Genomic DNA, 15,000 nt, shown 5'->3' on the forward strand with positions numbered 1-15,000 from the left:
AGCCGGCGCTCGGCGCAGTTCCCGAGATGGCAGGCGTCGCCGGCATCCCAACACAAACAGGCTTCAGCCTTAAGCCAAGTGCCCTCCTCTAAAGAGCCAACAAATCGCTGCGGGCGTCCATCTTTCAGTCACTGGGAAGCATCGTGGGCAACGAATGCGCTTTGCTCTCATTAGATGATTTTCTGTACATGGACATAGCTCCTTTGCAAAAATACTCTCGTGCTGTGAGTCACAAATCGAACATATATTTGCTTCTCGTTTCTCAAGCACTTCTTAACGATTCGCATGGTTCTCCAGCGAAACTCGAGTGCGCCGCTCCAGCAGCTGAGATTCTGAGACCGTAAAGCAGAACTCAACTTCAGAGCCCCCGTGCCTCAGCGTCTATCTGCAGCTGAAACACTGCTCCTATTCTTGAGATCGTGCGATCGAACAGAAGGTATGTTGCTGGGTCCTCCTCCTACCCATAAACATCACACCAGCTCAAGCAGACTCCGCATTTACTGAGAAGAAAAATCTGCTCATATACCAAATGCATCCAAGAAACTCTTGTGATGCTGGGGGGGCGAGTGCCCGGGGGGTGAGGAGTGTGGTGATCCGATCACGAGCGCGTGGGGGGGTGGGTGCGCGCGGGTGGGGCAGGTGGGGGGGGGTGAGGGGAAGAGAAACAATCTGAATTCAACAGCAATCCCATATTCAGTTTAAATGACTATAAAACAATAAATCAGGACACACAACACAATCAGGACACAACCCACACACGAATACTTGAATATTCTACAATGAGCAGACGATGAAATCAATGGATTCAATACAAACTAACCATGTATATCAGCCTCTTAAAGTATCAAACCCGATAGTCAGATGGCCTACAGGAACCATCTAAAATACACAACCGTCGATGTGAACACAATTAAAGACAACCCGTAAGCTGAGAAACGCCGATTTAAATAGAGTTATTAACTGGAGAGTTCATCTTATCCTGCTGTGTACTATTATAATTCATGGATTCAATCAAAATATATATAATACACACACACCACATTATATAGTTTATCTATTTATTCAATATATTATTTTCCCCCCTATGTGTGTATAAATTATTAAGCTTAATATATATAATAATTATTATTATAATATATATCATAATTAAATAAAAATATATAAATATTATTTAAGTGTGTCTAGGATAGATTATTGTTTTTATTTCCTTTGGTATGTATTAATTATTTATTCATAATATATTATTATACATAACGTTATATACTATATATCTATATATATATATATATATATACATATCATACTACTACATACAGGTAAATAAAAAGAGCTATCAAGCAAATACATAAATATAAAAGCCAAATCTATTATATATATATAACACAACAGCCTGATAGCATATCAAAATTGAAAATAGAAAATGAAAAACATAAATTATCTAGTTATATATTATATATATCATATATATTATATATATCATGAATACGTCTTAGTATGCGTATATATCATTAATATATATACCAAAAATATTGGTTTAAAAACATGCTAATGCTCTAGGGCATGTAATAACTTGTATATCCTGGTCCTGATTATCTAGATCAGGTATTTACACTAGTACTCAAACTGTCCACAAAAACATGGTAAAACCGTGAGTCACAAAGTCCCCTAACTGGAATACATTTGAATAGCTTTACATGTATTAACAAAGCAGCGTGAAGATGAACCAGGTTTCTACTGTGAGTCACAAACTACGGAAGTAGCTTCAACAAACGGAATGGGCCCACGAAAATCTAGTCAGCGCATCAGTAACAGTAACGGATCAAACACGATGACGCAAGGTGATTAATATCCAATACACATCTCGATGCCACCTCATTCCTCTGAGGCACCATCCGTGTGCTCATGGCTGCAGTGTCGCATTACAACCCCCGTCCACTTAATTTGAAACGCAAAGCCCCTTGATCCCATATTACCACACCAGGTGGCAATCTCCACGCACAACTCATCCGGAGCTGACAACAATGCGCTGCTGGGCCTCCGTGACCGTTGAGACGTCGCCTGCGGGTCATGGGACTTCGGCAAGGGCCACTTCACACACGAACTCGTGCTCATAACACTCCATCTGGATTGCCGCACTCATCACGACCCCTCTTCTCAAATCAACGATGAACAATCAAATTTCCGGAGTATCAGTCTGAGGCACTGGACGCGCCCACTAAACAACAGAGAGCCGAGATACAAATCAGTTACCAGATGTAAAGCACCTGTTATTTTCCTAATAGTTGACCAGCCAGCTACCACTCCTAGCCCGCTTTCCCTAACACTGAAACACGACATTTCATGCATCAGGTTCCATCAACATTTAGCACAAGCACACTAGGATATGCTATATATAGCATTATGTCATCATTTCTAGGGTCATTATAGTACAAGATTGTATAGCACACTTATCATCGATTACTCGTACAGCATAAATTCTATAGGTTATGCTACCTATACCCACATGGTAAAATTATATTTGTTTAAATCATTTAAGGTATGACAAATCACATCGCACATCCAACAATAAAAGTCATTTGGTTTGACATAATATACTGAGTGTGCCACATTGGTGTTATATTTATTATCGTATAAATCAAGAAGAATACACACACATGCCCCCTATATACTTCCTGAGGAACGAACTACAGATAGCATGATCCAGAATAGTTTTGCTAAATTTACGTTAGATATAATATAAAATATAGAATGGTATATACATGTAAAACAGAACCGGTGTAAAATATAAGAGTATGACTGGGAGGGCTTCGTGTAGTGCGGACACATATATCACTATCATACAAAATATGATACATTATAACATGTGAACACGACCGGATTACGTAGAGAACAAAAGTCGACTTGATGATTTGGATGTGCTATTCATTAACCGTGGGCCTAGCGTGGATATTATTGCTCTGGATATTTTAATCGCGCGTCTGATCAGCACTACTTATATATATAATCATAATTCTCTCTAAGTTGCAACGTCTGAGTAACCTTATAACTTCTTAACATTTTTAGATTTATATATATTACGAGAGTATACAAAAGGTTTACGGCGTATTAGTGGAAACACATCAGCACAGGTATGAGTGTATAGTATGGATGGAGGTGGCATTGTAGTGCGCGAATTCTGTATATATGTGGCATTATAGCGGCTAATTGTCTGTGTAATTACACTACACCTATGCATTGTTTTAGAATTAACGTGGGATATATAGATAATCATATAAGATAGATATATATATAGACTCGTCGACCCGGGATTAGCTGCGAGTTGTGAGGATACCGATAGCTACAGTAGGTTAGGACACTACGACCCCGATAGGGTCACACGGCGCGATACCGTTAATTAACCGACTACTTTTCTTTTAAACACTGGACTACTTGGGAACAACAACACAAACATTGCTTTATTTAAAAAAAAAAAAAAACAACAGGTACTGAACCATACTAGTAGTAGCTAATAATAATCAAATATTAATAGTAAATGGTGTAAACTCAAACCCAGCCTACCTCTAATAGGGCCCTATGCAAAATCAGTTATTAGGTATTTGGCCCTTGCCTAAAATTCCATTTATTCCTTTCTTGTTCAAAGGCTGATGATCTGTCCCATGTTTAATAGTGGTTCCTGGAGTCTGTTTGTTTTCACCATTTTCATTTATCTCCACAGGTTTCCTTTCTTAATCCACGTAAGCAAGACCTAAAGTGGTTACGTAATAGCAAAACGTCAAGTCCTAATTGAATTGAAAACCATGTTTCTTGCAGATGTTCATGTGTTTACCTCTTCATTTAGTGAGGTACAGAGCAGACGCTGCAAATCATCCATCGGCAGCGTCACACGCGTGTCTTCTCTCAGTATAAGTTTAAAATAAATGAAACGGTGACATTCTGTGCCCATCCATCTCAACAGACGGACACGCAGTAAACATGCAGGATTTCATACTTTAAATCACTTTTGCTCGCGGCGATAATCTAGATAACAGTAACAAGTCCGTGACATTACCCGCTGTGGCTCAAAACTGTGGTGGACTCATCCAGTCGTCTTTCTATGACATGGATGAACCACAAGCATTACCCGTCCGTTTGTGTCCAACATCCATCGGAGAATCTGATAAACACACCTACAATCTTCTATACCACGAACACATAGTATAAGACAGCACACTTTAACTGCATTCTATTCCTCTGCCGACGTTCAATGATTTTATCGTCAATAAACCCAGAGCAGCGACTGAGCTAGGAAGATGAACGCACCGGTACACATCAGCGCAACGGCCGCGCCAGACGGCTCGAACATTTCAGCCTCGAAGACAGGCCGTGGTCTTACTAAAACAGGTTATTTATTCACCAAACGGATACAAAGTTAATCTGAATACTGAACAATGAGGCAATAGCCTAAGTTTGAAGAAAAAAAAGAGCAGAGCAAAAAACGCAAACGAGCCGATCTATTACATAGCTCTAAAATGATCTCTTATTAGAGCCACCAGAAAGGACAAACTGTCTCGTGGTGTGTAATATAAGATGCTCTCAAGATACATTCATTATATCATTATGGCAACCACCCGGTGCTCGGAAACACTTATCGGCACATGGATTATTTACGCTTGCCGATAACCCGTTTGGTTCCAGCAATCAACTACTCGGCTTGCCAGACCCCTGGATTACGGCAAAACCGATAACATCGGTCGACCTCTAATATATATTTATATATATAATGGAATCCAGTACACACGCTCATATGCACTGTACACGTAAGTGCATTACAAACGTCAGCCAGCACCATTTGTTGTATATTTACATTTACTGCTCGCTCAAAAGTAAACCCTTTAACCCACTCCTAGGAAGCTCAGACATAAAATTTGGCATACTCTAGCGGTTGTTATATCCAGGGGTTTGCCCTGACAACTCTCACAACGCGGAGTTCCAGCTTCTCCCATCAGCCCCGGCGTGGGCAGTGTAGCACTCAATGTAGGGGGTGTTACGTGGGGCTTCGCACTGAAAAGATTACGAGGACAGAATAAAGAGGTGTTTGAAAGAGCGCGATTCCGGATTAAAGCCGCCTAGTTTATCTGTGTTCCTCTTTTTGGCCATTCTCCCCAAACATGCTGGGGAAACTTCTCTCTAAATACAAAATGGCACAGCGCCATGGGGGCCACGGTCCTCAGCAGGTAACCGAGAGAGAGACCCATTACCGCCGGGCTAATACCCGTCAATATGCGGTGCCGCAGTTGGACCAACAGCCCCGCCCGTGCGCCCGTTTTGTTTCGGATACTGCCCACGCGGGGGCGCCGCAGATTTGAATGGATCGGGCCACAAATCCATTGTGTGATGCGATGCAGAGGAGCTGTGTTAGTGTTTCGCCCCTCTGTATTTAACCCTGCTCGAATGGGCCATTCTCTAGAGCCCCGCAGGACAAATTGGCCGTTCTGGAAGTCTTTGAGAGTCAGTGCAGCGCAAGGAGAATAGAACAGGAAACAAAAACAACAAACACATAAAAAATAAAAATCAATTTGACCCCCATGACCTTCCAGCACTGGGGCACAGAGAGAGAGAGAGAGAGAGAGAGAGAGAGAGAGAGAGAGAGCAGGATCATCACACACACAAACACACACCCTCACACAGAGGATACACACCCACACACTCACTCACACACTCAAAACATATACAGATACCACACACACACACCACACACACACACATTCACGTCACAACAGATATACGTCACCACAGATACACACTCACACAAACAAACACACACAACTCATCTCACACACACACTCACCAGTATACACACACCACACAGATACACACACACACCCAGATACACACACACACACAGATACACACACACCAGATACACACACACACACAGATACACACACAAACTCAATCACTCTCACACACACACACACAAACTCACTCACTCTCACACACACACACACAAACACACACACTCACTCACTCACTCACTCACTCACTCTCACACAGATACACACTCACATACACTATAACACACACACACACACACACACACACTGGTTCTTTCACAATAAGAGAAACTTGTATTAAACACACAATTACTGGAAACAAGTCTGAATGTATCTCATTTTGATTATACTGTTTTATGAATTATTAGATATCATTCTACCAGAAAGAAAGTCAAAAGTATTCATGAAAAATGAGATTTGCTGTGCCCCCCCACCCCACCAACTGCCCTATAAAAATACAGGCATAAAAGGCCAAAAATTATATCTTTAAAAAAAAAAATAATAATAATAATAAAAAATAGGATTTGTTATGTGCTTCCTTCAAAACGATAAATTGACATGAATTTTACGATTTAAAAATATTTTTACACACTGCAAAAAAAAAAACTGCTAGTGCAGTTTTCACTCAGAAATTGTCAGCAAACTATCTCAAACACTTACATAGAAATGGAGAGTAACTAAGTAACGAAGACCTTCCTTAGAGGACAGCAGCCTATGTAGACAGCGAAACTGGAACACTTAAAGTAATCATGAAAATAAATCTAATCAAAGATGAATAAAAATCTGAATAGAGGTCCCGCACCTTCCACACACACACACACACACACACACACACACACACACACACAATAGCTAAATGAAAGGCTTCTTGACAGGACGGAGGGAGCAGATGCTTCATTGTGAGTGTGTGTTGTGTTAGTAATGGGTGTGTGTTCACTGGTTTAAGTGAGTTAAAGGCTTCATTGTTTTACACACTCATCCACCTGTACACACACACACACACACACACACACAACACACACACACACACAGTGAAACCAGGCAGCACAGATGGTCAACAAACTGGTTAATGTCTGTTCACCCAAACCACAGCTCAATCAGTGCAGATCTCACCATCACACGAGAAAAAATATTGGAGAAAAAAAACCTGAAGATTGTTTTAAGTTCACATAAATTAGAAGTTGTTATTTTTTAATGTCTAATAAATGTTAAAATGGACAGCTCTCAATTATACTGTACTGTTGAATGGCTAGTCAATGGTTACCTTTTTTTTTTTAATTGATTGATAGCACTTATTGATTGTATTTATTTCTATTTTATTTTATTTTTATGGTTTTCACAAATAATAATTGTCTGTCGTAAAACTAAAAGCTTTCAATTCAATGACTCTGAATCAGATTCAATAATAAATATATAAGTAATTTCTGGTTTATTTCTGATATTTTGGTCTTGTAGGAGCTCTGAAAGGCCAGTATCTTAAAATATTCATCTCAAAGCCTAGTGATGACTATAAACGAAACGGCGTAGTTCTTGATTGAACGAACGCTCCTCGGCTCAATTAAGCAGAGATTAGAGCGCTCCTTTAACGAGAGTCTCAGCAGAGTTCATTACCGACAATCAATGAAGTTCAACAAGCAACAATTAACGAGCCGCTGACCTCGACCGACACTCACAAACCACAAACACTGATAAAACAGTGACGCTTCGCTTCAAACAGGTGCTGAAGGAAACACAGGAACAGCTGGTTTACTGATGATTTCTCATGTAAGAGAGAGAGAAGAGATGTAATCCAGTCAGCACAGCAATCTGAAGCACTCTTAATGAATTAACCCACTCATTAGAGAGCCGAGCAGAACAACACTTGAGCTGAAGTGAGTCTCACAGCGCTCTCTCTCTGTGTGTGTGTGTGTGTGTGTGTGTGTGTGTGTGTGTGTGTGTGTCTCTCTCTCACTCTCTCGCTCTGTGTGTGTGTGTCTCTGTGTGTGTGTGTGTCTCTCTCTCTATCTCTGTGTGTGTGTGTGTCTCTCTTTTCTCTATGTCTGTGTGTGTGTGTCTCTCTCTATCTCTGTGTGTGTGTGTGTGTGTGTGTCCTCTCTCTCTCTCTGTGTGTTGTTGTGTGTTGTTCTGTGTGTGTGTGTGTCTCTCTCTATCTGTGTGTGTGTGTGTCTGTGTCTCTCTCTCTCTGTGTGTGTGTGTGTGTGTGTGTGTGTGGTGTGTTGTGTGTGTGTGTGTATGTATGTCTCTGTGTGGTTGTGTGGTGGTCTGTCGCTATCCTCATGTGGTGTGTGTGTCCTGTCTCTCTCTCTCTGTGTGTGTGTCTCTCTCTCTCTCTCCTCTCTCTCTCTCTCTCTCCTCATTCAAATGTGTGTGTGTTACAGTTTGAAAGGAGCCGCTATAGTAGAGCCGAACACAATCAGAACACAACAAAACTTCACACTCACTAAACACTAACAATATATAACTTACAATTACACTCAACAGTTCCATTCAAATGATCCGCCTCCTTCAAACCGGAGAGAGAGAGAGAGAGATAGAGACTGAGAGAGAGATATTTGAGTGGATCTCATGAAGAAACGTCTTGGTCACATTTTACCTCCCAAAAAAAAATCAAAAGAAAGAAATGATTTAAAAATGATTTCATTTAATTTAAAATAAAAGCTGATTAAAAATATATAAAATAAAAAACTTTTACTTCAAAATAAATTACTTGTATTCAGATTGTGACTTTTTTATCATTATATTACGTTTTAAGTTGTTCCTTTATTTTTTGCATCATTTATTTATTTACTTTTTTTGCATTAGAGTAATGAGAATTAGATTTAGAGGATTATAATTTTTTGCATTACAGTGTACGGAGTTTGGGCATAAAATGTATTTAATCTTCTTTTTTCTTTTTTTCTTCTTCTTTTTTTGTTTATTTTACTTTTTATTGGGCATAAAATGTATTTAATCTCATTAAATCTTATTTATTTTTATTTTAGATTAATCTATCTTTGCATTACAGTGTACAGAGTTTGGGCATAAAAAAAACTTAATCACATTAAATCTAAATTAATCTAACCTAATATTAATCTATCCTAATTTATATTTGATTTTATATTATATTATAAATGAAGCACAATTAAAGATAGTAAGCAGAAATGTGAAGGTTTTATGCTTGTTGCATGATATTATCTGAGCTGTGTTCTTTTAGTATCACTGAGATACAAATATAGTTTGTATTGATATTTTGAATAATTTTTTTTATTTTTATACTTTGCTTTAATTTAAAATGTAAAGTTTTTGCATTACAGTAATGACAGCTAGATTGTGTCTGCATTAAACACACACAGAGTTTGGGCATAAAGTGTGTGTTTCATCTTCACCGAATCTTAAAGGTGTTTGAGCTAGGCTTCATTTTCTTGATGCAAAATGTCATTTCTTATTCCATGCTGTTGATTTGGTCAGACTACAGCGAGACTACAGTGCACGCGGGTGATTTAGACAGACGCTGCGTCCCGTTCTGGTGTTCTGGGTGGGCTTTGTCGCCCGGTTTTGAGCGATTTTTCACGGCCGTCCCTCGAGCTGTGACCCCAGCGGAGGCCCTTTATGAGGCTGACAGGCCGAAGCTGAGAAACATGCTGTCGCTCTGATAGCATGAAATCAGGAACAAAAGCCCCCCGGGAAGAGGGGCTCTTCCACACCATCAAACACACACACACACACACACACACACACACACACAGCTCAACTCCACCCTCATTCTGATGCTATATAAAGCAACATTTACAGTAACACACACTCACTATGAAGCATTTTATTTCATTTATTCATTTCGTAATTTTATATTATTTTATCTATTTATTTTGTATTTGTATATTATTTAATTTTTATTATTTTTCATTTTAGATACATTTATTTTTCTTAATCTTAGTTTACTTACTATATATATATATATATATATATTGTATATTATATATATATATATATATATATATATATATATATATATATATTGTATTTATTTGTTTTGTACAAGGCAGCACTTTAGAAGGTCTGAGGATTGTATGCTTGTTAAAGCATTTACATGAATTATTAAGAAAACAAATAATATTTAAGCAGTAAACAGTATTATTTTTGCATCACTGAGATAAAACTATACATGTTATTAATATTAATTTAGTTACATTTTTAATTGAATTATTTATTTATTATTATTTTTTTTTTAATTTTACATTTAGTTATTTTTTATCATAATTTGGTTAAAGTTTTATTCATTTTAAAAATTTAACAATACACACACACACATATTAATATATAAATATATTAATCAGTTATTTTAGTACATTGTTTAACTAAATTTATGTTTGCTGAACATTTTGAACGTTTTATTTTCTTTCAGGTAACGTTTAAAGTAATGAATTTGTTTTAATTTAGTTATAATTTAAGTTTTAATTAGGTATAGAGACAAGGATATAAATATTATAAATACAGTAAAGACTATATTAATAATAAAGACTGTAAAGTGTCTTAATCTCTGTTTTGAAGTGAAAATGTTTACATAACTGAATGAACATTTGATTCTATATTACAGTTTATAAACACAGCACGTCCGTCTAGTAGGCTTAAATAGCCCAGTACTAAAACCCAGTGCATTTCTGTGGCTATTACAGAATAGTTTGACCCAGATGCTTCTGATGGAGCTGACAAACAGATGCTGGAGCGTCTACTTCCTCTCCAGCCTCAACAAACAGGAAGCAGTCACTGGTTTCATCCTGCACTTAAAGAAAAGCCAGCCTCTTCCTCAATACAGCACAGATAAATCACAGACGAGAGGCCATGAATCCTCAATGTGCCACTTAATGGCTCTCTTAAACATGACGGGCGAGTGGCTCGTGAACGAGGGCCAGCCGTGTTTAATGTCAGTCAGTGAGAGGAGCCCAAATGCCAGCACTGACACGAGTCACACACACACACACACACACACACACACACACACACACACACACACACACACACACACACACACACCCGCAACGGACAACAGAGAACATCCCACAGGATCAGAGCTGATCAACGTCGCCTTGCGATTAAGATCAATGTTTGAGAAATGAGAAATAATGGCCTGATCTCAGCAACACGACACGACGATATAAAACATCTGCAAACAAACCCAGTGTAACATGCAAATATAATAATGAAAGACAGAACAGTTAAAATATATAACAGAGCCAAACACAAAAAACAAAATAAAATAAAAATAAACTAAAAATAAACTAAACTTAAATAAAAAATAAAACAGAACAAAAATAAAATAACAAAAAATATAATTGTATAAAAACTAATATAAATCTATACATATATATAAATCTATCAATACTAATATATATAGATATATACGAAAACAATTTAAAATAAATAGAACTAAAATAAATAGAAAAAAGATAAATAAAATAAAAACTTAAATAAAATAAAAAAGGAATATAAAATGAAATGAAATAATAAGAAATCTTAAAACAATTTAAATAAAATAAAAATAAAATAAAAAGTAAAACAAAATACAAAAATAAAAAAAGATTAAAAAGTAAAAAAAAATCTAACAAAAATAAAATAAACACAATAATGTAAAATAAATATCAAATAAATAAATAAATATAAAAATAAAACAAAAAAAATCTAACAAAAATAAAAAAAAAAAAAATAAAAAAAAAAAAACAAAAAAAACATAAACCCTCTGCAGTGTGGAACAGAATGGGCCTCTGCAGTGTGGAGCAGAAGGACGTTCCTGAGGCTCTGAATGGAGTCATGATGCTGTAAGGGCCTCGGTCCTGTGATGTCTGTGCCAGGCGAAGCCCTCGCGCCCATCGCTCCGCTCCAGCTGTGCCAACATCAGCCCCAGGGACGCCACACGGAGCGCTCAAACGGCCTGTTGTTAATGAGGCTGTGAGAGGAACAGTCTGTGGCTGTTCTTCACTCTCTCTGTTTTAATTAGGCTCTGATTAAAGGCATGTCGCTCGCCCGCGATGTGTGATGCTCTTTGTTATCGTTTTTAAAAACACGCGGGAGGGACAGATGGAGAAAAGAGGCGCCTGTCCATCCGACGAGGCCATCAGAGATCATGTGGGTTTATCTGGACCAAACACTAAACGAAGAGGCGTATTGTGCTGAAGAAATTAACACATCGTTACGCAACTCTTCCTGATGAACTACAGACAGAAAACAAGAAGCGCACACAAAACACACACGAAACACATTGCAAACAAAGGCCTGAAACAACGAATAACTATCTATCACCCATCCATCCATGTCTCCATCCTTCCATCTATCCATCCATCCATCTGTCAGTCTATCTATCTTTCCATCCATCCATCCATCTATCCATCCATCCACCTATTGTTCCATCCATCCACCTATCTTTCCCCCCATCCATTTGTCTGTCCATCCATCAGTCTATCCGTCCATCCACCTATCTTTCCCTCTGTCTGTCTGTCTATCTATCTATCTATCTATCCATCAGTCTGTCCATCCGTCCATCCGTCCAACCATCCGTACATCTCTTTTTGTCTATCCCTCCATCCATCCATCCATCCGTCCATTCATCCATCCGTCCATCCATCTACCTATTGTTCCATTCATCCACCTATTTTTCCATTAATCCATCTATCCATCCATTCATCCACCTATCTTTCCACCCATCCATCTGTCTGTCCATCCATCAGTCTATCCGTCCATCCACCTATCTTTCCCTCTGTCTATCTATTTATCTATCTATCTATCTATCTATCAGTCTGTCCATCCGTCCAACCATCCGTACATCTCTTTTTGTCTATCCATCCATCCATCCGTCCATCCATCCACCTATTGTTCCATTCATCCACCTATTTTTCCATTAATCCGTCTATCCATCCATTCATCCACCTATCTTTCTATCCATCCATCCATTTGTCCATCCATCCATTCATCCATCAGTCTATCCATTTATCCACCTATCTTTCACCCATCCTATAAACTTTTTAAACAACCAAACAAACTTCAAACCCTTCAAACAACCACACATATTGTCCACCTATCTTTTCATCCATCTGTCCATTTGTCCATCTATCTATCTATCTATCTATCTATCTATCTATCTATCTATCTATCCGTCCATCTATCCATCCATCCATTCATCCATCAGTCTATCCATTTATCCACCTATCTTTCCATCCATCCATCCATTTGTCCATCCATCCATCTATCAGTCCATCCATCCATCATCCAACCTTCCAATCCACCAACCAACTACACACACAATCCAAACCACCATCCATCCATCCATCCATCTTAGTGATTGTCCCACTATCCATCCATCCATCCATCTTAGTGATTGTGATATATTCTCCTCTATAGTATAGTTTATTGATCAGTTTATACTCTCATTCAATCATTTGGCTACATTTCATTCCAGCAGCAGGCGAGTGAGAGTATAGTGTGTGCTGCGCTGAGTGCCGTTCCCGTCTGACGTTGTTGGATGGAGATCAGATGTGTGTAAACACGCAGATGTGTTTGCCTGTGTGTGAAGATACACTTGTGCGTGTTTATTTTCATGGTTGGTTTGACAGCGGCCGTCAGGGTCTCTCTATCTGTCCCATGAAACACAGGACCACTGACTAATGGATGGATGTGTCCCAAAATTAATTAGCCTGACTAATGTAGTGTGTACTTAATGCCACTGACGCCTTTGATTTATGACGGGCCAAATGCACAAACACTGTATGAAATGGAGCTTTATTGTGTAAGAATGAATTAACACACACACACACACAGACGGCTGCGAGGTCTCTATCCACCACAGATTCTGCCATGTGTGCATGTACACAAGCGCATATGGACAAACACACAAGCCAGCGCGCACACACTCACTCCACACACACACACACACACACACACACACACACACACACATACACACACACACAACAACACAGAGATACAAGATGCAAAGAACTGTCTTTATCATGTTTACTAAAGAACCCACCTAGAACACACTAGTAACAGGATAAAAATCTCTCAAAACATAGCAACCACATAGCAACACCCTGACAACCACCCACAATAACCTAGCATCATGGCAAACGCTGTCATGGGTAAGTAATCACACACACAAAAAAGCATTTTTGTAATAATAATAATAATAATAATAATAATTACTTCAGGAGAATAAACACACACAGGATAATGTAAACACACACACTTATGTCAGTCTAAATGGGCACACGTTGCTGAATTTTGTGACCCTAACCCTAAGTTAATTATAATGACTACAAACTAACCTAAACTCTATTAAATATGTATTATTATTAACATAACAAACATAATATAATATAACAACATAACACATAATATAACGTAACGTAACATGTTTTTCCGCTGTGGAAGAACACGGACGTCTCTAACCCCAATCCTAAAACAATATAAAAAATAACATGACACATAAAATGACAAAACTTAAAATATATCATCACATAAATAAATAACATAAAACAGAACAAAAACAAAAACAGAATAAAACAACAGCTTTACAGAACAATTCATAACATAACACAAAAGATAATGAAACATAACAACATAACATAACAAAAAACATAACATTACACAAAACATAACAATACGTAACATAACATAAAAGATAATGTAACAATGTAACTTACATAACACATCATAACATAACGTAACATAAAATGTAACATAAAACATAGCAGTAAACATAACAATTTAACATAACGTAACACAAAACAACGTAACATAACAAAACACAATGTAACTTCACATAAAACAACATACCGTAATGTAACATAAAACATAACGTAATGTAACATAACAAAACATAACAGTGTAACATAACATAACGCAACATAACACAAACAACGTAACATAAAACGTAACGTAACTTAACATTAAAAACAACAATGTAACATAACATAAAACGTAACAATTTAAAACATAAAATGTAACAAAACAACAGCACAAAACATAACAATGTAATACAAAATAACATAACTTAAAACGTAACGTAACAACATAACAAAACAACATAACATATAATGTAACAACATAAAACGTAACAATGTAACAACACAAAATGAAACACATAAAACGTAATGTAACACAACACAAAATGAAACAAAACATAACATAACGTAACATAACACAAAACATAACATGACAT

The 15,000-nt window shown here is 37.6% G+C and overlaps 1 protein-coding gene across 1 annotated transcript in view; it reads right to left on the reverse strand.

Annotated features, from left to right (window-relative positions):
- LOC109094342 (inositol polyphosphate-5-phosphatase A-like) overlaps positions 1-15,000 on the reverse strand; it is a 124,306-nt gene that overhangs the window by 37,498 nt on the left and 71,808 nt on the right. The window contains exon 10 of the mRNA XM_042769622.1: positions 4,958-5,040. Within this exon, the coding sequence (XP_042625556.1) occupies positions 4,958-5,040 (83 nt within the window). The remainder of the gene's footprint in view (positions 1-4,957; positions 5,041-15,000) is intronic.

Source organism: Cyprinus carpio, chromosome A13 (genome assembly GCF_018340385.1).
Source record: "Cyprinus carpio isolate SPL01 chromosome A13, ASM1834038v1, whole genome shotgun sequence".
Lineage (NCBI taxonomy): Eukaryota > Metazoa > Chordata > Actinopteri > Cypriniformes > Cyprinidae > Cyprinus > Cyprinus carpio.